This window comes from Ranitomeya imitator, chromosome 1 (genome assembly GCF_032444005.1).
Source record: "Ranitomeya imitator isolate aRanImi1 chromosome 1, aRanImi1.pri, whole genome shotgun sequence".
In the NCBI taxonomy this organism is placed as follows: domain Eukaryota; kingdom Metazoa; phylum Chordata; class Amphibia; order Anura; family Dendrobatidae; genus Ranitomeya; species Ranitomeya imitator.
Window position 1 is genome coordinate 103,649,775 of NC_091282.1, and position 18,493 is coordinate 103,668,267.

General features: G+C 44.5%; 1 protein-coding gene across 2 annotated transcripts in view; it reads left to right on the plus strand.

Moving 5' to 3' along the window:
• The first annotated feature begins 219 nt into the window (after positions 1-219).
• RGS7BP (regulator of G protein signaling 7 binding protein) overlaps positions 220-18,493 on the plus strand; it is a 213,762-nt gene continuing 195,488 nt past the window's right edge. For both annotated transcript variants that reach the window (XM_069749344.1, XM_069749352.1), the window contains exons 1-2: positions 220-819; positions 2,685-2,851. In XM_069749344.1, coding sequence (XP_069605445.1) covers positions 667-819; positions 2,685-2,851 — 320 coding nt within the window. In that variant the 5' untranslated portion in view covers positions 220-666. The remainder of the gene's footprint in view (positions 820-2,684; positions 2,852-18,493) is intronic.

The following is an 18,493-nucleotide window of genomic DNA, read 5'->3' on the forward strand; positions in this document are numbered from 1 at the left end:
TACCTATTGTGCAGGTTCCCTTTAGTTTCCACACCGAGGGAAGCACAATGTGACTGTCTCCATGATTCTGCATGCACAATGCCCCTCTCCCCAGTCTGCCTAATAATAGACCAGTATGAAGGGATATTGCCATTGATGTTCCTGGGGCTTGGATTGGATAAGTCTATAAACAGTAGGGGGTGGATTGATGGATCACATTTGTATTCCTGTCCTATCAATGTGCTGTGATGCTAACCACGTCAGTCTGCCAGATTCCCAACCTCTTCCAGTCCCACCAAGCATCTCAGAGGATCTTGAGGAAGAGAGCAGTGAGCCTGATCCTGGGCTTGATCTCCTTAATCCTCCAGGGAGCTGTGATCCTGGCACTGTGAGGATGCTCCAGCTAATCTAGAAGACCCAGGAGCTGAACCCCCTTCTGAATGGCAACTCTTCGCTGCTTGCCCTGCCTTGTGATCGATCCGAGGAGGAAGCTGGCTGTGAGGGATCACCATGCTGTGCAGGGCAGCTCTGCAGCAGCACTCGGCAGCATCTCTCCTCCTGGCTGCTGAAGGTTACCTGCCCCTCCTGTAAGGACAGCTAGTTGGCACTTTGCGCTGTGTGCAGTGGCTGGCACCTCCACCCTCCCCCCACCTCGCCGCCTTGGCATCGCTTGGTGGATGTGTATGCATGACTTCTGCACCGAATGGGCGCAAAAATCGCCCCAGGTCACAGGGATCGATCTTCCAAATCGGCAGCAAATCTCTCCCCAGAGATCTTGATCGCAGGGGGAGCTCGGAGAGCCCCCTCAAGTCCCAGAGAACCCTGGACCACTGCAAGATGGTGGGTACAGAAGAGCAAATAATGCTAATATTTCTAATGCCTTTGCTTTAGTGCCACTCCCACCCTCCCCCATCTTGTCTATTCCCATCACGTGCACATGCACTATTTTTAAACCTGCAGCACCTATTGGAGATGACACCCTGTGCCACATATAGCCCAGTGCATGGCTGCTGCAGAGCATCGCACCCCAGCTCAGTGAGCACAGCAGAGCATCGCACCGACTCTGTGCCTTCACTAGCTCAGTGCCTGATTGGGGTCCATACATTGCCCTGGGCTATATGTCACCCTATCTCCTGATCAATTGGGCTCCACTAACCCCAATCTGCATGCAGCCTAGTGCAACACCTGCAGATGTCCCCCATAGCTCAGTGCATCCTGCAGATCATTGCAACAAGCTATCTCCTAGGAGGTACAGAGCATTGCACTGAATTTCTGCTCAATTCAGTGAATGATTTGCCTAAATACTGAGATATATATTCTGCAGAGTATTGCACTAAGTTACTATGTATAGTCCAGTGCACAGAACATAGAAGCAGAGCATTGCACAGACTGTATGCCTTCACTATCTCAGTGCCTATAGTGCATGATTGGCATTAATACATTGCCCTGGGCTACATGTCCCCCCTATCCCTAGTAATGAGCAATGGGACTCCGGTAACCCCAACCTCCATGCAGCGTAGTGCATTATTGCACTACATACAGCACATCAGATGTTCACCATGCCTGTCCGCTATAGCTCAGTGCATGATTGGGATATATAGTATTCTGCAGATCATTGCAACAAGCCGTATCCTAGGTAAATAGAAGGATTGCACTGAATTCCTATATATATATATATATCTATTGTATGTTCTGCAGAGTATTGCACTAAGCTGCTATGCATGGTCCAGTGCACAGAGCATAGAGGCAGAGCATTGCACCCAGCTGTGTGTCTCAGCCACTATCTCTGGGTGTCTGCTGGTAACAGGCTGCAGTGTAAACTCCATGGCACATCATCTTCCGCCAGCTATGGCCACTTGCTGTCACTAGTCCTGATCCTGGTGAATGCACAGGTGTCTAACACCATCATCACAGCAGACATTCCCCAGTCTGCAGCACACACTAGGACACCTACATCTGGATGTCACCTTAGTGGCCTCTGGTACTTCAGATATATGGCACCCAGTTGGTTCAGAAAAGAAAAAAAAAAGATTAACCCTTTAATTGCTAATGATTGGCTGCAGCAGTTCTTTTCCTCTCCGGGTAGTATTTTTAGATACATTTGTATCTCTTTAGATCAACATTAATTCCTGTTTTCTAATTACTAATTAGGACCTTTTTTCTTTACAAATATGCCCGGTGTTTTAGTGTTTAGAATTTAGGCTGGGATTCAGACCCCAGTTCTAGTGGTTTGTGGTTGGCATACAAAAGTTTAAAGATGAAAAAAGAAAAAAAGAATTAAAGTAGACACGTAGCGATTGTTTGGATGCAAAGTTTGTTTTTTTATTTCCTTTTTCTTAATATGGGACTAGTTAACTATGATGTATGTGAAGTGGCGCCCCGATCTGTGCAGAAGACACCTGGCTGCGTTCACCTCTCCGTCTAGTCTTCACGTTAGGTGGGGAGAGGGTTGCTGTCCTCATATGCACCTAGCACTGGCGTCATATCATACACTGCTTTTAATGAAAAGCCATGTAATAATCCTTTGAATGCATGCTCACCTATAAAGTGATAGTTAATTTTGATTAAGCATATTCATATTGTGCTTTAATATTCCCATGAAATAAATGCCTATATAAAAGGATGGATCTGATCAGAATCTGGAAGCAGATGTCATAGAGATAATCATGTTTCTAATGGTGATAATGTATTTTTTTTTGCCCTAGCTTGTCCAGGATTTCAACACCCAGGTGGCTTTGTATCGTGAATTAGTCATATCCATTGGGGACGTGTCGGTAAACTGTCCCTCCCTACGGGCTGAAATGCAGAAGACTCGAACCAAAGGCTGTGAGATGGCTCTCCAGGCACACCAAAAACTCTCGGCAATCTCTGGGTAGGATATGTGGTTTCCATAGTTCATACCCAAGCAGTTAATTCATTATGTTTGATATGTCTGTGGGTAAGGGTTGCTCGGAGGTCTTTACAAGGACACTAAGCTGTTATCGTACATCATAGATCTTCCTTCCTTCTATGGCAGAAGAAAACACCCAGAACCGGGTGGAGGTTGGTGTTCTTCAAAAATAGTTCTGGAGACATAAGGCTGATGACTTCTAATGGCTTGTATCAAGAATGTTAATCTAGCAGCCGTACTATTATTAGCAGTGTTGTCTACATCTACGTGCTTGGCTTCCAAACCCTTTCGAGTGGTAGAAGCCATGTCTCTAGAGTCCTCATGTGGTCCTCAACTTCGTAGGTGGAGATCCGTGTGTGATCATATTTTGGTGCATATTGTTTTTTTGGGGGGTTACTTCACATTATTGGTCTATAACATACCAACACATTCCAAGTGCTGTCACATTTTAGGGGGGGAAAAACAGTGCAAAAGTGATAAAAGGCTGAACTTGTACTCAGGTGTATTGATTCCTAAGGACTCATTTCCACTTGCGAGGAAAACGGACGAGTGCAATCCGATAAAAAATCGGATTGCACTCGGACCAATGTTATTTAATAGGTGTCTTTTCGTTTGCGTTTTTTTTTTTCTCAGCCGAAATCGGACTGAGAAAAATCTGGGTCGGCTGAGAAAAAAAATCGCAGCATGCTGCGATTCGCTGCGGGTGTCGGACGAGACTCGCCAATGCAAGTCAATGGGTGCGAGAAAAAAAAAACGCATGGAATACGGACCATCCGTATTCCATCCGTTTTTTACGGATACCTTACCATTCTGTGGCATAGAACACTGTAACGAGTCCTGTAAATGACTGTATAAAAATAGTTGCAGAGAAAAAAAACGGATTGCATACGGATGTCATACGGATGTAAAGCGGATGGTGCGATTAAAAAAATCGCATTGAACTCGCATCACAAACACATGACAATCGCATACGTTACATCCGTTTTTTCGGTCCAGACCGTTTTTTTTTTCTCACAAGTGGAAAGGGGCCCTAATAGTTGTATATCGGTGCACTTCATTGCTGACTCCACATGGAAGGTGGAATCTAGTGTCCCACTTCCACACTTGACGGTTGCAGTTTGATTGTTTTGGACTCATTGTTATTTTAGGGCCGGAGTCACACTTGCGAGTGTGATGCGAGAAACTTGCATCAATACCCGGCACTGCCGCTGGCACTCGGGCCCGGAGCGTGTGGCTGCCTGTATTTCTATGCAGCTGAACACTCCGGTCCCGAGTGCCCGACACACTCACACTCGCAAGTCTGACCCCGACCTAAAAAAGCAAAACTGATCTGAAAATAAGGTTGTGTGCACACGTTGCGTTTTTGCTGCGTTTTTTTTTTTCAGTTCAGATTTGTCACAAAACCTGAAGGCTTTCCTGATGCCAGCAAAGTGAATGAGATCCCTGAAGTCTCAAGCACGCGTTGCGTATTTGTGACTTGCAGAGTATGGCAATTCTTTCGGCATTTTTGCTGCAGATTTCACCCATACTAATGAATGTGGAAACATTTGCACCAAATCATGTGTAAAAAACACAGCAAAAGCATGTGTTTTTCCTGCCCAGAGAAGCAGAAATGTCTACACCAAATACTTAACATGTGCACGTACCCAAAACCTGCTTTTTCTTCGCAGATTTTTTACTGCCAAGAAATCAGGTTTTGGATGCAGAAAAAAAAAAGCAGCAAAAAAGCAACTTGTGAACATAGCCTCAGTGTATGTGCACACATTGCGGATTTGGCTGTGGATCCGTAGCAGATTGGCCGCTGCAGATTCTCAGCTGTTTTCCATGCATTGTACAGTACCACGTAAACCTATGGAAAATCAAATCCGCAGTGCACATGCTGCGGAAAATACCGAGCGGAAATTCAGCGTTGTATTTTCCGCAGCAGGTCAAATCTTTGTGCGGGTTCCGCAGCGGTTTACACCTGCTCCTCAATAGGAATCTGCAGGTGTAAAACCGCAGGTGGTATCCACACAAAATCTGCAGGAAATCCTCGGTAAGGCTATGTGGACACGTTGCGGATTGGGGTGCAGAATTTTCCGCACAAAATCTGCATCTTCTGGCAGAAAACGCAGGTGCAGATTTGCCGCGGATTTTGTGGGTTTTTGTTGCGGAATTGATGCGGATTTTGTGCGGATTTTCTGCGTTTTTTACCCCTTGCAGATTTCTATAATGGAAGGGGTCAGAAACGCTGCAGTTCCGCACAAAAGAAATAGCATGGTACTTCTTTTGATCCGCAGCGGGGGGTTTTTCCGCACCATTAGCACAGCATTTTTTTGTCTGTTGATTAACATTGTACTGTAAATCACTTTGCGGAACTGCAGCGTTTCTGCATGGAAAAATCCTCTGCGGATCCGCAGTGTGTGCACAATGCGTTTTACCTGCAGATTTTGCAAAAACGGTGCGGAAAAGTCTGCACACGAATCTGCAACGTGTGAACATACCCTTAAACTTCGATGGTAAAATGTTGCTTGATATACAGTATTTGTAACAAATTTTTTTTTTGTTTGGTTGACGGGTCTTGTTTTATGTTTAGAATACAACTCATATATCAAGCAATCCCAACCAACCCACCTGTTCTCAGTGGTTTCAGCAATGGTATCAAGAAAGCACGCTGACATGTGCACAGACACATTGATTTCAATGTGTCTACGTAAGTCAGTGTCTCCGGTACGTGAGGAAACTGTCACCACACGTACCGGAGCCACTGACGTGTGAAACCGGTTTTCACGGACCGTGTGTCCGTGTGCAAAACTCAGAGACATGTCCGTTTTTCTCCGGCAGCACGATCCACAAAGCGTCACGCACACGTGCACACGGAGAACAGTACACGGAGAACAGTGTGCATTCTCCTCCATGTGCACGTACCGCCACAGGAGAAACAGCGCTACGGTTAAGCGCTGTCCCCTGCGTGTAGTGCTGAATTCGGCATTCATCCCTTCTGTCCTGCTCGGCTGAAACCAGAGGGGTGGAACCGCATATTCATCACTGTAATGAGCGGTACCACGTGACCGCTCACACAGGACAAGCTGCCAGCGCTGAGAGGAGGCATCGCGGGAGTTGGGTGAGTATTTCTCTGATAGCGGGTGGGTGCGTGGGGGGTGGGGAGGGCTGGGAGACGGGAGATGACCCCAAACTTTATTTTAAAGAAAAAAAAAACTTGATCTTTCATCCCTTCTCTCCAGCGAGCGCTGCAGGGGAGAAGAGATGAATGCCACGTTCAGCACCACACGCAGGGGACAGCGCTGTCTCTCCTGCACGGTCCATGTGGTCCTCAGGCGGCACACGGCTGCCGCACGTGTGCCACACTGATGTGCCACGTGAGCACACGACACGGATAACTCCGGTACCGATTTCTCCGGTACTGGAATTATCTGGACGTGTGAGACTGGCCTTACCAAGCATCCATCTCCTGGCCAGGGGGGAGCAAAAGAGTATACAGACAGGAGAGCAGGGGATCACGGTGAATTCTGTGATGTAAAACTCTGTTTAAAAACAGGCAGAGAAATGTTTTACCTCATGTTTTACCACTGCGATTCTCGACTGTCCTGTCTGTATACTCTTTTGCTTCTCACCTGCCCAGGAGCCATGGTACGATCAGATCGTGTCCCTGTACGGTCAGACACAGCCATTACACAGTACACAGCAGGGGCACATTATAAGATTATCTCAGCACAGGAACATTATTTTTAATCTCTTTATATTGTGGACTTTCTTTTCATTCTAAGATCTAGTGAATAAAATAAACTTTTGTTTGTGCAAAAAACCCTTTTACCGATTTTGCTAATTTTTGAACAAAAAGTTTGATTATTTTCAAAGCGCTGTTAAAAGATCCATGAAACTACACCGCTGGGGAAGGAGAGATGGGACTGGACTGGAGTGGGGTTGTGGAGTTGTGACCAATTTTGTGACTTTTTGAGAAGTGGCAATTGAGGAATCAGACAAAACATCTAGAATCACTAAACTCTGCCCACAAAGTGGAAAACAAAGATAAACAGGCATATATACAATATACTTCAATAATAGAATAATGAGTTGGCTGGAAAGAAAAAAGGGCGCAAAACACACAAAACCAATTAGGCCGGCGTCACACTGGCGTATCACATCCGATGCGAGAGCATCGGATGCGATATGCTAATGACCCTCAGCTCCTGCTCGCAGCAGAGCAGGAGCCGAGTGTCATGCGTCTGTGCTCCGATTCTCTCGCACAGGGAGGATCAGAGCACAGCTGCGGAGGAGGCGGAGAAATGAATTTCTCCATCTCCTCCATTGCTGGGGTCCGCTTATAATGCACATCACTCAGATGATATCCGAGTGGTGTGCGCTGTCTCACTCGCACCCATAGGCTTATATGGGTGCGAGTGAGCCGCGAGTTTTCCTCGGTCTGAGACAATCGCAGCATGCTGCGATTGTCTCGGACCGAGAAAAACGGCCGACAAAAAGTCGGCTGCTGGGAGCGGCCCCATAACTTAATATTGGTCCGAGTGCAATGCGATTTTTTATCGCATTGCACTCGGCCGTTTTAAATGCCAGTGTGACGCCGGCCTTAAAAAAAAACATGTGCAAAGGCAATGATGAATGGGGGCCAATGACTACAACACGAGTGGCCAGACCTTTTTTAGTGTTGATTTGACTTTGTGAAGCCTGGTTTGGTGATCTGATAATGTGCAAGGAAGGGACTGGTGTCTGTGGCATGCAAAGTGTGCAGCTACAAACCGTCTGCATGCCTATTTTCTAGTTGCCCATAATGGTGGAAGCAGCCTTAAGATTTACCTTACAGGATGATGTTTTGCTAGAAGAAAGCAAGAGAGCAGTCTGTGACCTACAGAATCACCGATCTGCTGTGAGGCATCTGGCCTCCTCTGCTCTAACAAAAGGTGAAGGGCAAATACTGCGATATTGTAGTGTATGGATTTACACACCTGTTTGATCACAGGCTGTCAAGTGCAGGTGTCAGGAAAACTTGTTGCCACTAGTCCGTGCATTACGGTCCATACTGCGACCACAAATCCTGAACATCTGAATACCGACTAAATCTAACAGGTGTTATGTAGAAGATATCAGATATTTGTTACTCAAAGTGGTTGTAACCACTTGTATGTGATTTGCATACTTCCACATTCTGACTACACTGTGTCCGCCATCACTCAAAAGACTTGTAATGAGCGAGGCTGCACACATCTAGTCAGCATCAGACCGCATGTATGCAAATCACATACTTGCAGTCACGCGACTGCCACTCCTGACATCAGAGAATCCTCACAGTGTGCGCTATGTAAAGATTTACAAGTCTGCAGTCACATAGAGTGACTGTAGACTTGTAGCTTAAAGGGAGTCTGGCAGCACAGAATGGCTGTTGAAACTAAGTACAAGGGCTCGGTGCGTCACGGCGGGGCCATTTAAATACACCTTCCCATCTGCTTGTTTTCCATCTATCACCGACCATGAAGCACAGAGCGGTGGGACTTTTAGGCTGTGTGCACACGCTGCGGGTTTTGCTGCGGATCCGCAGCGGTTTCCCATGAGTTTACAGTACCATGTTAACCTATGGGAAACGAAATCTGCAGTGCACATGCTGTGGAAAAAAACGCGCGGAAACGCAGCGGTTTACATTCCGCAGCATGTCAATTCTTTGTGCGTGCGGTTTTACATCTGCTCCAATAGAAAACTGCAGGTGTAAAGCCGCAGTGGAATCCGCAGTAGAAACCGCGATAAATCCGCAGGAAAAACCGCAGCGGTTTTGCACTGCGGTTTTTCCAAATCCGCTGCGGAAAAATCTGCAGTCCTCCAGATTACGTGTACACATACCCTTAAAGGGCCAGTCCAAATAAATAACTCTGCAGTCACTCTGTGTGACTGCAGTGTGACTGCAGACTCGTGACTCCCCCCAGTACACGTGCTGCTCGCTGCGAGGATTTGCCGGTTTCAGACCCCGGACCGGGGTTATGTATGCATTATACATGCTCCTGTCAAGAGCCTGTCTAATGGGAGCGACCTTGCTCCATACACATAAAAGTTTATGATGTTTCAGCACTTCTGCACCTATTTTTTTATTGCGCTTTTGTGTGCGTTTTTTTTACATGAGTTTTAGACGCTGTATTTTTTGTTTCTTGTTGGTGTCATGTTTTAAATAAATCTGCTTTGTTCTTGATACTTCCTGATATTTGATTTTGACAAAACTTTATTGATACAGTCATGTGCAGATTGCATGCATTTTTGATGCATTGCCACCGTGAAAATGCAATTAAAAAAGCATATTAGTTTTTTACCTTTGCATTTTTCGCATCTAATGCAAGTCTATGGGGAAAAATCAGCCTAGCCGCAACAGAAATTTCACATGTTACGGATTTGAAACACACACCGCAGGTTAGATTACGCTGAGTAATGAGAAGCAAAGTGGGCAGGAAATTTTTTTAAAAATCCCATCCACTTTGCTGGAACTTTAAGGCCACATTCTCACGATTAATGAGCTTTTGATGAGTTTTTTCTTGTGCTGCGTATTTTTGAAAAAAAAAAATGTAACTTTTTTTTTATTTAATAGGTGCAGAAAACCCAGTGTCAAAAACTCATCATGGGAACACAGCCTAAGGACGGTTTCACACGTCCAGATATTTCCGGCACCGGAAATATCCGTGTCCGTGTGCTCACGTGGTACATCCGTGTGGCACACGTGCAGCAGCCGTGTGCCGCCTGTGTGCCGCATTAGGACCACATGGACAGCCGCCGTTAAGCAGCGCTACAGTAAGCCACTGTCCCCCTGCATGTGGTGCTGAAGCTGGCTGTCATCCGCTCTCCCCTGCTCGGCCGAAAGCAGCACGAGAAGGGATGAAAGAAAACCTGACATGCGGTCCTCCATATATTTTCCAACCAACCTGGTAAAACTCACAGGTGCAGGCTGCTATTCTCAGGCTGGTAAGGGGCCAAGGCTATGGGCCCCCCGCCTTAAAAAAGCAGCCCACAGCTGCCCAGAAAAGGCGCATCTATTAGATGCGCCAATTCTGGAGCTTTGCCTGGTTCTTCCCACTTGCCCTGTAACAGTGGCAAGTGGGGTAATGAGGGGTTAATGTCACCTTCCTATTGTAAGGTGACTAAGACATTAAGCCGGCTTAGTAATGGAGGTGTCAATAAGACACCTATCCATTACTAATCCCACAGGTGTGAAAGAGTTAATAAAACACACACACTCTAAGAAAAAAGTATTTTAATGAAATAATGAAACACACAGGTTTTTAATATCTTTATTGCATTCTCAATCCAAGCGAAGCCCTCATTCTCCTGTAAAAAAAATTCCAAAATAGAAAGCAACAATATCCCATACCTGTCCGCCGTACAGTCAAGTCCCACGCAGTAATACATATCTGCACGTCGGGTTTTCTTTCATCCCTTCTCTGCTGCTCGCGCTGCTTTTGGCCGGGCAGAGGAGAGCCGATGACAGACGGCTTCAGCACCACACGCAGGGGGACAGCCGCTTACAGTAGCGCTGTTTCTCCCACGGCCGGCCGTGCGCACGGAGGAGAGAGTACACTGTTCTCCGTGTGCACGTGTGCGGGACGTATTGCAGTACGAGCTGCCAGTAAAAACAGACGTCTACATGTTTTGCACACGGACACACGGTCCGTGAAAACACGCTGACATGTGCATAGAATGGGTCTACGTGTGTCAGTTTCTCCGGTATGTGAGAAAACCGTCACTACACGTACCGGAGGAACTGATGTGTGAAACTGCCCTAACAGCGTTTTGTTTGTATTTTTTTTTTTTTATTTGTTATTTTTTATTTTGCACAAATTCCTTGAGCTAGATGTTGGCAGTCAGTAAATAGGAATATGTTGAATGACCTACAAACTGTATTTTTCTTTTCTTGACTTGCGTTTAAGGATCAGTGGTGTTTCTTTTTTTTGGAGTACGTTCCCACAATGAGCTTTTGGTGAGCTTTCTACACTGCTGATTTAAAAAAAAATGCAATTACCGTAACCTATTTTACTTAATGGTTACAGAGATCTTGCAGAAATTCTGCAACATCAAAAATTCATCATGGGAACGTAGCAGTATGCTATGGGATTTGCATTTTTTTTCAGGAACTACGTGGCATTTTTCTCCCATAGACCTCTGTAGTTTTTTTTTCATCCGTGAGTAAAGCGCCATGCTTCTTTAGTGATGTTTTTGTAGCATTTTTCACTTTTAAAAAATCATGTAATTCTAACAGGAATCTTTGAACAAAATAATCACAGAATTTTTAAGGTGAAAAGTGCATAGAAATACAGTGGCTCGATTCATCAAGGTCAGCTTTCTAAGATGCTCATGCTTCTTAATGAATCAGGTGTGGCGCAACAAATTGACCTGCTATTTTGTTGGAGCTGGGTGAAAATGACATGGAAATGCTAAAAGTCACAATTTTTGCCCAGCTTTGCACTGTGAAAACTTTATAGACTTTTCAAAACTTTAAATACTATTATTTTTAATTGTTTGGAAAAGAAGAAGGTACATATCACGCCTCTGCTGTCAGATGTCCCTGGACCAGGGGCTCCTTCCCTGTCACTATCTCTATGGGCGCCCTAGCTCACCCTGTTCCTTGGGTTACTTCTGATGGTGAAGACGCCAGGGCCACATACATTGCCTTAGCTCCTGAATACGCCCTCAGTCTGTACCCTTCCCCACCCGGGGAAGAGGGGAGTTATAATGTACCGTAATATACCAACAACGACCATCACTAACAATCTCCAGCCATGCAGCATATATTAGCTCTGACAATGAGTGCTAGCCAGGACCGAGATTATATAGGAGATGGGAGTGGCTAACAGTGCACAGCGGAGAGCCTTAAAGGGAACCTGTCACCTGAATTTGGCGGGACTGGTTTTGGGTCATATGGGCGGAGTTTTCGGGTGTTTGATTCACCCTTTCCTTACCCGCTGGCTGCATGCTGGCTGCAATATTGGATTGAAGTTCATTCTCTGTCCTCCATAGTACACGCCTGCACAAAGCAATCTTGCCTTGTGCAGGCATGTACTATGGAGGACAGACAATGAACTTCAATCCAATATTGCAGCCAGCATGCAGCCAGCGGGTAAGGAAAGGGTGAATCAAACACCCGAAAACTCCGCCCATATGACCCAAAACCAGTCCCGCCAAATTCAGGTGACAGAGTCCCTTTAACAGGAACTCTCAACTGAGCAGATTAACCCCTGTACTGCTAAAAGAAATTTACATTGTTTAATATGAAGTGAAGTACTTCTAATCGGTGCAGTAGTAGGAGAAATCAGATGCTGCAGTCTTCTAGCTCCTTTCTGTCTCGGTAAACCCATGACAGTAAAAGGGTGCACTGAATGGCCTGGCCAAGGGTGCACCAAGCGCCTCAATAGTATATTTGACTAAAGATTAGTTTCTGGCAAATGCAGCAATGGATTCCGATGGTAGAGGTCTTATTTTCACTTGGGTACCCCTATAAGGTGCTGTAATTGGTTTGAACAATCAGTTTGTGCTGACACACTCCTTTTAATTTAGTTTAGTCCTTTTACCAATCGGATGTCATTTAATAGCCTGTTTAAGCAGACCAAAGTAAATGATGCCCATTGTGATAGATCGCTCAGTACACCCAGGCTACCATTATTCTTGGCAGGGCAAGTCTTATTTATACAGGATGATGCACCACCGAGAATGATGAATTTTTGCACTGCGCAAAAGATCATTTTCCCTGGTGAACGAGTGTTTTGGTTATTCATTGGGTCATCGGCAACTCATTTACATGGAAATATTAACATGGAACAAGCATGATAATTTTACAATGTAAATGCATCTTTACTTTTTGGGCAACAAACTATGTTTTTATCACTCTTTATTTCTTTTATTTGTGAAAGTAAGGTGACCAAAAAAATAGCACATTCTGGTGGGCTTGTTTTAAGGCCTTTTTTTTTTAAGGCCTCATTCAGACATTTGTTTTTCAGGTACATGTTCTATCTATGATTTTGATGGGTAAAAGATGTACTTCTCACAAGCGCATTTTTTGGGTTTTTTTTGGACTGTCTTTTCCTCATCTGAGGGATTTAAATAACCCTTTGCTCACACTATAATCAGAGTTTGCTCAGAGTATCATTTCCATAATTGGCCCTATTCTGTTGGATGAGAGATTACACGGCTGTCTGTACCTGCCCTATACTCAAAACAACCAAATCCACTATTATAAGTGGGTGTTTGTACATATTCAATCACATTACTTTAAGTTTGTTTTTATTTTCACCCACAAAATTATATCAGTTGGTTTCTCAATGGACTTGTGCAGATTATGGGCGACCATTAAGGCTGGAGTCACACTACTGTGAGCAGGTTGCGGGATGCATTGACGGACAGGAGTTAGAGCAAGGGTTAACAAGTTTAATAAGAGGGGAATACTGCACCCAGGGAGGTAAAGGGTTAAACAGGGGATTAAACAGTTCAAATGACAAAGGATATTATGAGTTGAAGAACAACGGTTCAGATAACGGCAGTTCTGATGAAAGTCCGTGGTTCCTACGTCCGTGAAGTGAAAGGCGCCGACAACAGTGTCTTTTCCAATGGGGTCCTGTGGGCATCTATACCCCGTCTTCTGGTGGCAGCGGTCGGTGCCCGGTACCTTCTGCTGAGCCTAGTCCATATGTTACAGTGGCTGATAAAGGTGCGGGCCACAGTACTGTACGAGCCCAACATGCTCTGCAAATATACACTGGCAAAGTCAGGGCAGGGCGCAAGTGTCTGGGCAAAAGTGTCTTTGCCAACTGAAACAAGCCGTCTGGAAAAGTCAACCTTCAAACACGAGACAACCGCCGCAGTTTGCCCTTGAGGAGAGGGCCAAAATACCTGTTGAGAGGTGCAGAAGTCTCATTGACAGTGGAATCGTTTGATTGCAGTGATTGCCTCAAAAGGTTGTGCAACAAAATATTAAGCTAGGGCTACCATCATTTCTGTCTTGAGTTTATTTTTTTTTAAATTATGTGGAAGCATGGTTGAAAAGCAATGTCTGACTTTCATTTGTTCATTTTCATAGATCTTTTATTTATTATCACTTTTGTCAGATTCAAGTTACCGGTATTTCTGTGACCATTGCTGATTTTTCTGTGTAGCTGATCCCAGATGGTCCCATCATGGGAGTTAAAAGGGACCTGTATTCTGATTATTGCTGCTCGAACCATGGGCAGCATGAAATAGACACTTTATTGCATTATTGTATCATTTACTCCAAAATGTTGTAGCTTTAAAACAAAAAAAACATTTTAAAAAGTCGAATGGGCACTGTCTCAGATGACACAGTGTATGTATAGGGAAAGACCTGTCAGTCAAGGGGATCTGAGCCAGGGGAAAAGCAGCCTTGGACCTGGCTAGTCATTCAAGAAGCATAGTCGTCATCCAACTTTTCAAAGTATGCTGTCTCTGGAGTGCCACAGAGTTTTCAAGTATGACATAAATGGCTTCAGTAACACTGGCGGTGTCCGATTTATGCCGTGGCTCAGGCAGCATGAATCAGATGACAAGTTCCCTTTAATGTTTGATCTGCTTTTTGTCAAGAGACCCATCCAACAAGCAATAATTGACCAAAGCGGACAATCCTTTTATTTTAAATGGGAGTTAAATGGAATCTGTCACTAGGATCAACCCTCCTAAGCTGTCTACATGGGCATGTAGGTCATAAAAAGTTGTATTATATGATACCTTGAAATTAGTGATCCTATGTTTTATTCCATAGAAGACCAAATTTTTCTTAATATGTAAATGAGCTGTTAAGTTCTATAGGCCGGACACAGATCTCCCTGAAAATCTGCCTCCAGAGGTATTTTAAGTAAAATAGGGTATTACCATTGTGAGGCATGCAATGACTGACAGTCTTCTGTCCTTATCCGCAAGTCTCACACTGGTAACGCCCCGTTTCATTTAAAATAAGCTATGGAGGCAGATTCTCAGTGAGATCTATGTCCGGCCCATAGATCTTAACAGCTCATTTACATGTTAAGAAAAATTTTGATTGCTCTGGAATAAAACATCAGATCGCAGATATCCGGGTATCATTTTATTCAGCTTCCTATGTCCTGCATGCACATACAGATGGATTAGGAACGTTGATCCTTCTCACAGATTCTCTTTAGCCCCTTTCTGACCTCAGACGGGATAGTACATCCGAGGTCAGAAGCCTCGCTTTGATGTGGGCTCCGGCGGTGAGCCCGTATCAAAGCCGGGACATGTCAGCTGTTTTGAACAGCAGACATGTGCCCACAATTAACTAGTTAAATGCCGCTGTCAAACGCAGACAGCGGCATTTATCTACCGCTTCCGGCCGGAAATGCGCGCATTGCCGACCCCCGTCACATGATCGGGGTCAGCGATACTTCTGCATTATAACCATAGAGGTCCTTGAGACCTCTATGGTTACTGATCCCCGCTAGCTGTGAGCGGCACCCTGTGGTCGGCGCTCATAGCACACCTGCATTTCTGCTGCAGAGCAGCGATCTGATGATCGCTGCTATGTAAGACCGGTTTCACACATCAGTGGCTCCGGTACGTGAGGTGACAGTTTCCTCACGTACCGGAGACACTGACTCATGTAGACACATTGAAATCAATGTGTCTCTGCACATGCCAACGTGTTTTCACGGACCGTGTGTCCGTGTGCAAAACACGGAGACATGTCAGTGTTCGTGGGAGCGCACGGATTACACGGACCCATTAAAGTCAATGGGTCCGTGTAAAACACGTACCGCACACGGATGCTGTCTGTGTGCAGTCCTTGTGCCGTGCAGGAGACAGCGCTACAGTAAGCGCTGTCCCCCCAACGTGGTGCTGAAGCCGCCATTCATATCTTCTTTCCAGCAGCGTTCGCTGGAGAGAAGATATGAAAAATCCTTTTTTTTTTTTTCAGGTTTAAAATAAAGTCCCTGTCCCCTCCCCCCTCCCACTTCCTGTGCGCCCGCATGCTGTTAATAAAATACTCACCCGGCTCCCTCGCAGCGTCCTCTGAGCGCCAGCTTCTCCTGTATGAGCGGTCACGTGGTGCCACCGATTACAGTCATGAATATGTGGCTCCACCTCCCATAGGGGGAGGGAGGGGGGTGGGGACAGGGATCTTTATTTTAAACACGAAAAAAAAAAAAAAAAAGGATTTTTCATATCTTCTCTCTAGCGAACGCTGCTGGAGAGAAGATATGAATGGCGGCTTCAGCACCAGATGCAGGGGACAGCGCTTACTTGTAGCGCTGTCTCCTGCACGATCCGTGTGGTACCCAGTTGGCACACGGGCGGCACACGGCTGCCGCACGTGTGCCACACTGATGTTCACGGTAAGCACACGGACACACGGACATGGATAATTCCGGTACCGATTTTTCCGGCACCGGAATTATCTGGACATGTGAGACAGATAACAGAGGCGATCGAGTTAAAAAAGAAAAGTAAAAAAAAATGTGAAAAAAATGAAAAAATATAAGTTTAAATCACCCCCCTTTCGCCCCATTCAAAATGAAACAATAAAAAAAAATCAAACCTACACATATTTGGTATCACCGCGTTCAGAATTGCCAGATCTATCAATAAAAAGAAAAGCATTAACCTGATCGCTAAACGGCGTAGCGAGAAAAAAATTTGAAACACCAGAATTAGGTTTTTTTGGTTGCCGCGACATTGCATTAAAATGCAATAACGGGCGACCAAAAGAACATATCTGCACAAACGTTGTAGCATTAAAAACGCCAGCTCAGCACGCAAAAAATAAGCCCTCACCCGACCCCAGATTACGGAAAATGGCGCAAATTTTTGTTTTTTTTAGCAAAGTTTGGAAATTTTTTTCATTACTTAGATAAAACGTAACCTAATCATGTTTGGTGTCTATGAACTCATAATGACCTGGAGAATCATAATGGCAGGTCAGTTTTAGCATTTAGTGAACCTAGCAAAAAAGCCAAACAAAAAACAAGTGTGGGATTGCACTTTTTTTTTGCAATTTCACCTCACTTGGAATTTTTTTCCCGTTTTCTAGTACACGACATGGTAAAACCAATGATATCGTTCAACAGTACAACTCGTCCCGCAAAAAATAAGCCCTCACATGGCCATATTGAGGGAAAAATAAAAAAGTTACGGCTCTGGGAAGGAGGGGAGCGAAAAACGAACACGGAAACACGGAAAATCCCAAAGTCATGAAGGGTTTATTAAAGAAACTAAAAGGTAGTCAACGGCTTCTACATAATACAGAATGTACAGACAGTGAATAAAATATCTGTGCCTGCTGAAGAATGTCAAGCAAGCAAAAATGTAGTTTATTGTGTTGGCAGAGTTATCTTTTGAATGCCAGATTGGCCTAAATGTAGGAACCTCCGCTCATGCATTAGTTGGCAGCAAGTCTCTTGTCCCCGCAGCACATAAGATGAAAGCTAGAACCACTAGCCAGCAAATATCCAGCATGACAGGTTAATCCTCCAACTACTGACATACTAGAGTTTACCAGATTAAAATATTTCTCAATAAGCATTTTACAGTTTATTTCCAACTTTCCCAGGAGGACAGGAAAGAACAACAAAGTGGAAATTCCTGCCGAGAGTGTTTGTGTTTGGGAAGCTACTGAAATATGTATGAGTTTTCATGTAATTGTAACGCACAGGCTTAAAAATATCAAAGCTGATGTCATAGAAAAAGAACTTTTCTGGATTCAATGTAGGATTACAGTGAAGAAATACTTGTGCCTCATGGACTTTGTAGAACATTTCTGCAGCAATTTTCTATCATCCAAGTCTCGTATGAAAGAGCATTAAATACGGATACAGTCATGGCTGAAAGTGTTGGCACCTTTTCAAATTGTTCCAGAAAATGAAGTATTTTTCCTCCCAGAAAATTATTGCATTACTGCAATTACACACGTTTTGTTACACACTTTTATTTCCTTTGTATGTATTGGAACAACAGCAAAAAAAAAACAGAGGAAAAAAAGGCAAATTGGACGTCATTTCATACAAAACCCCCAAAATGGGTCAGACATAATTGTTGGCACCTTTCCAAGATTATGGGTAAACAACTTTGTTTCAAGCATGTGATGCTCATTCAAACTCACCTGTGGCAAGTAACAGATGAAAATCACACCTGAAGCCACATAAAAAGGGGAGGAGTTGATTCAATCTTTGCAATTTCAAGGGTGCCAACACTTTCGGCCATGACTGTATACCATAAAAATGCAGATCCTTATTTTATAGTGAAAGTGGTTGTGTGGGACTAAAATAGTCTGCTTTTCATCCCATATCGGCTCGGCTGGTCAGCATGATCAATAGGGGTTGTCCACCATCAAAATCAATTTTTGAAAATAGCCCCTTTTCTTGTAAAGTTTAGCATTTTCTTACCGCATGCCTTTCTGTCCATGTCTGCATGAAGTGAAGAACAAGACTTTTATTTTTTTTACTCGCTTATATAGCGACATCATATTTCCCAGTGCTTTACAGACGTCATCATTACTGTCCCCATTGGGACTCACAATCTGATTTATCTTGTGCTTCATGAAACAGCTGCTCTTCAGTTTTCTTGTTTTTGCAGATGACACCAATATGTTTAGTGTTGTGCAGTCTTTGGTAGGTGTTCAAGGTTACA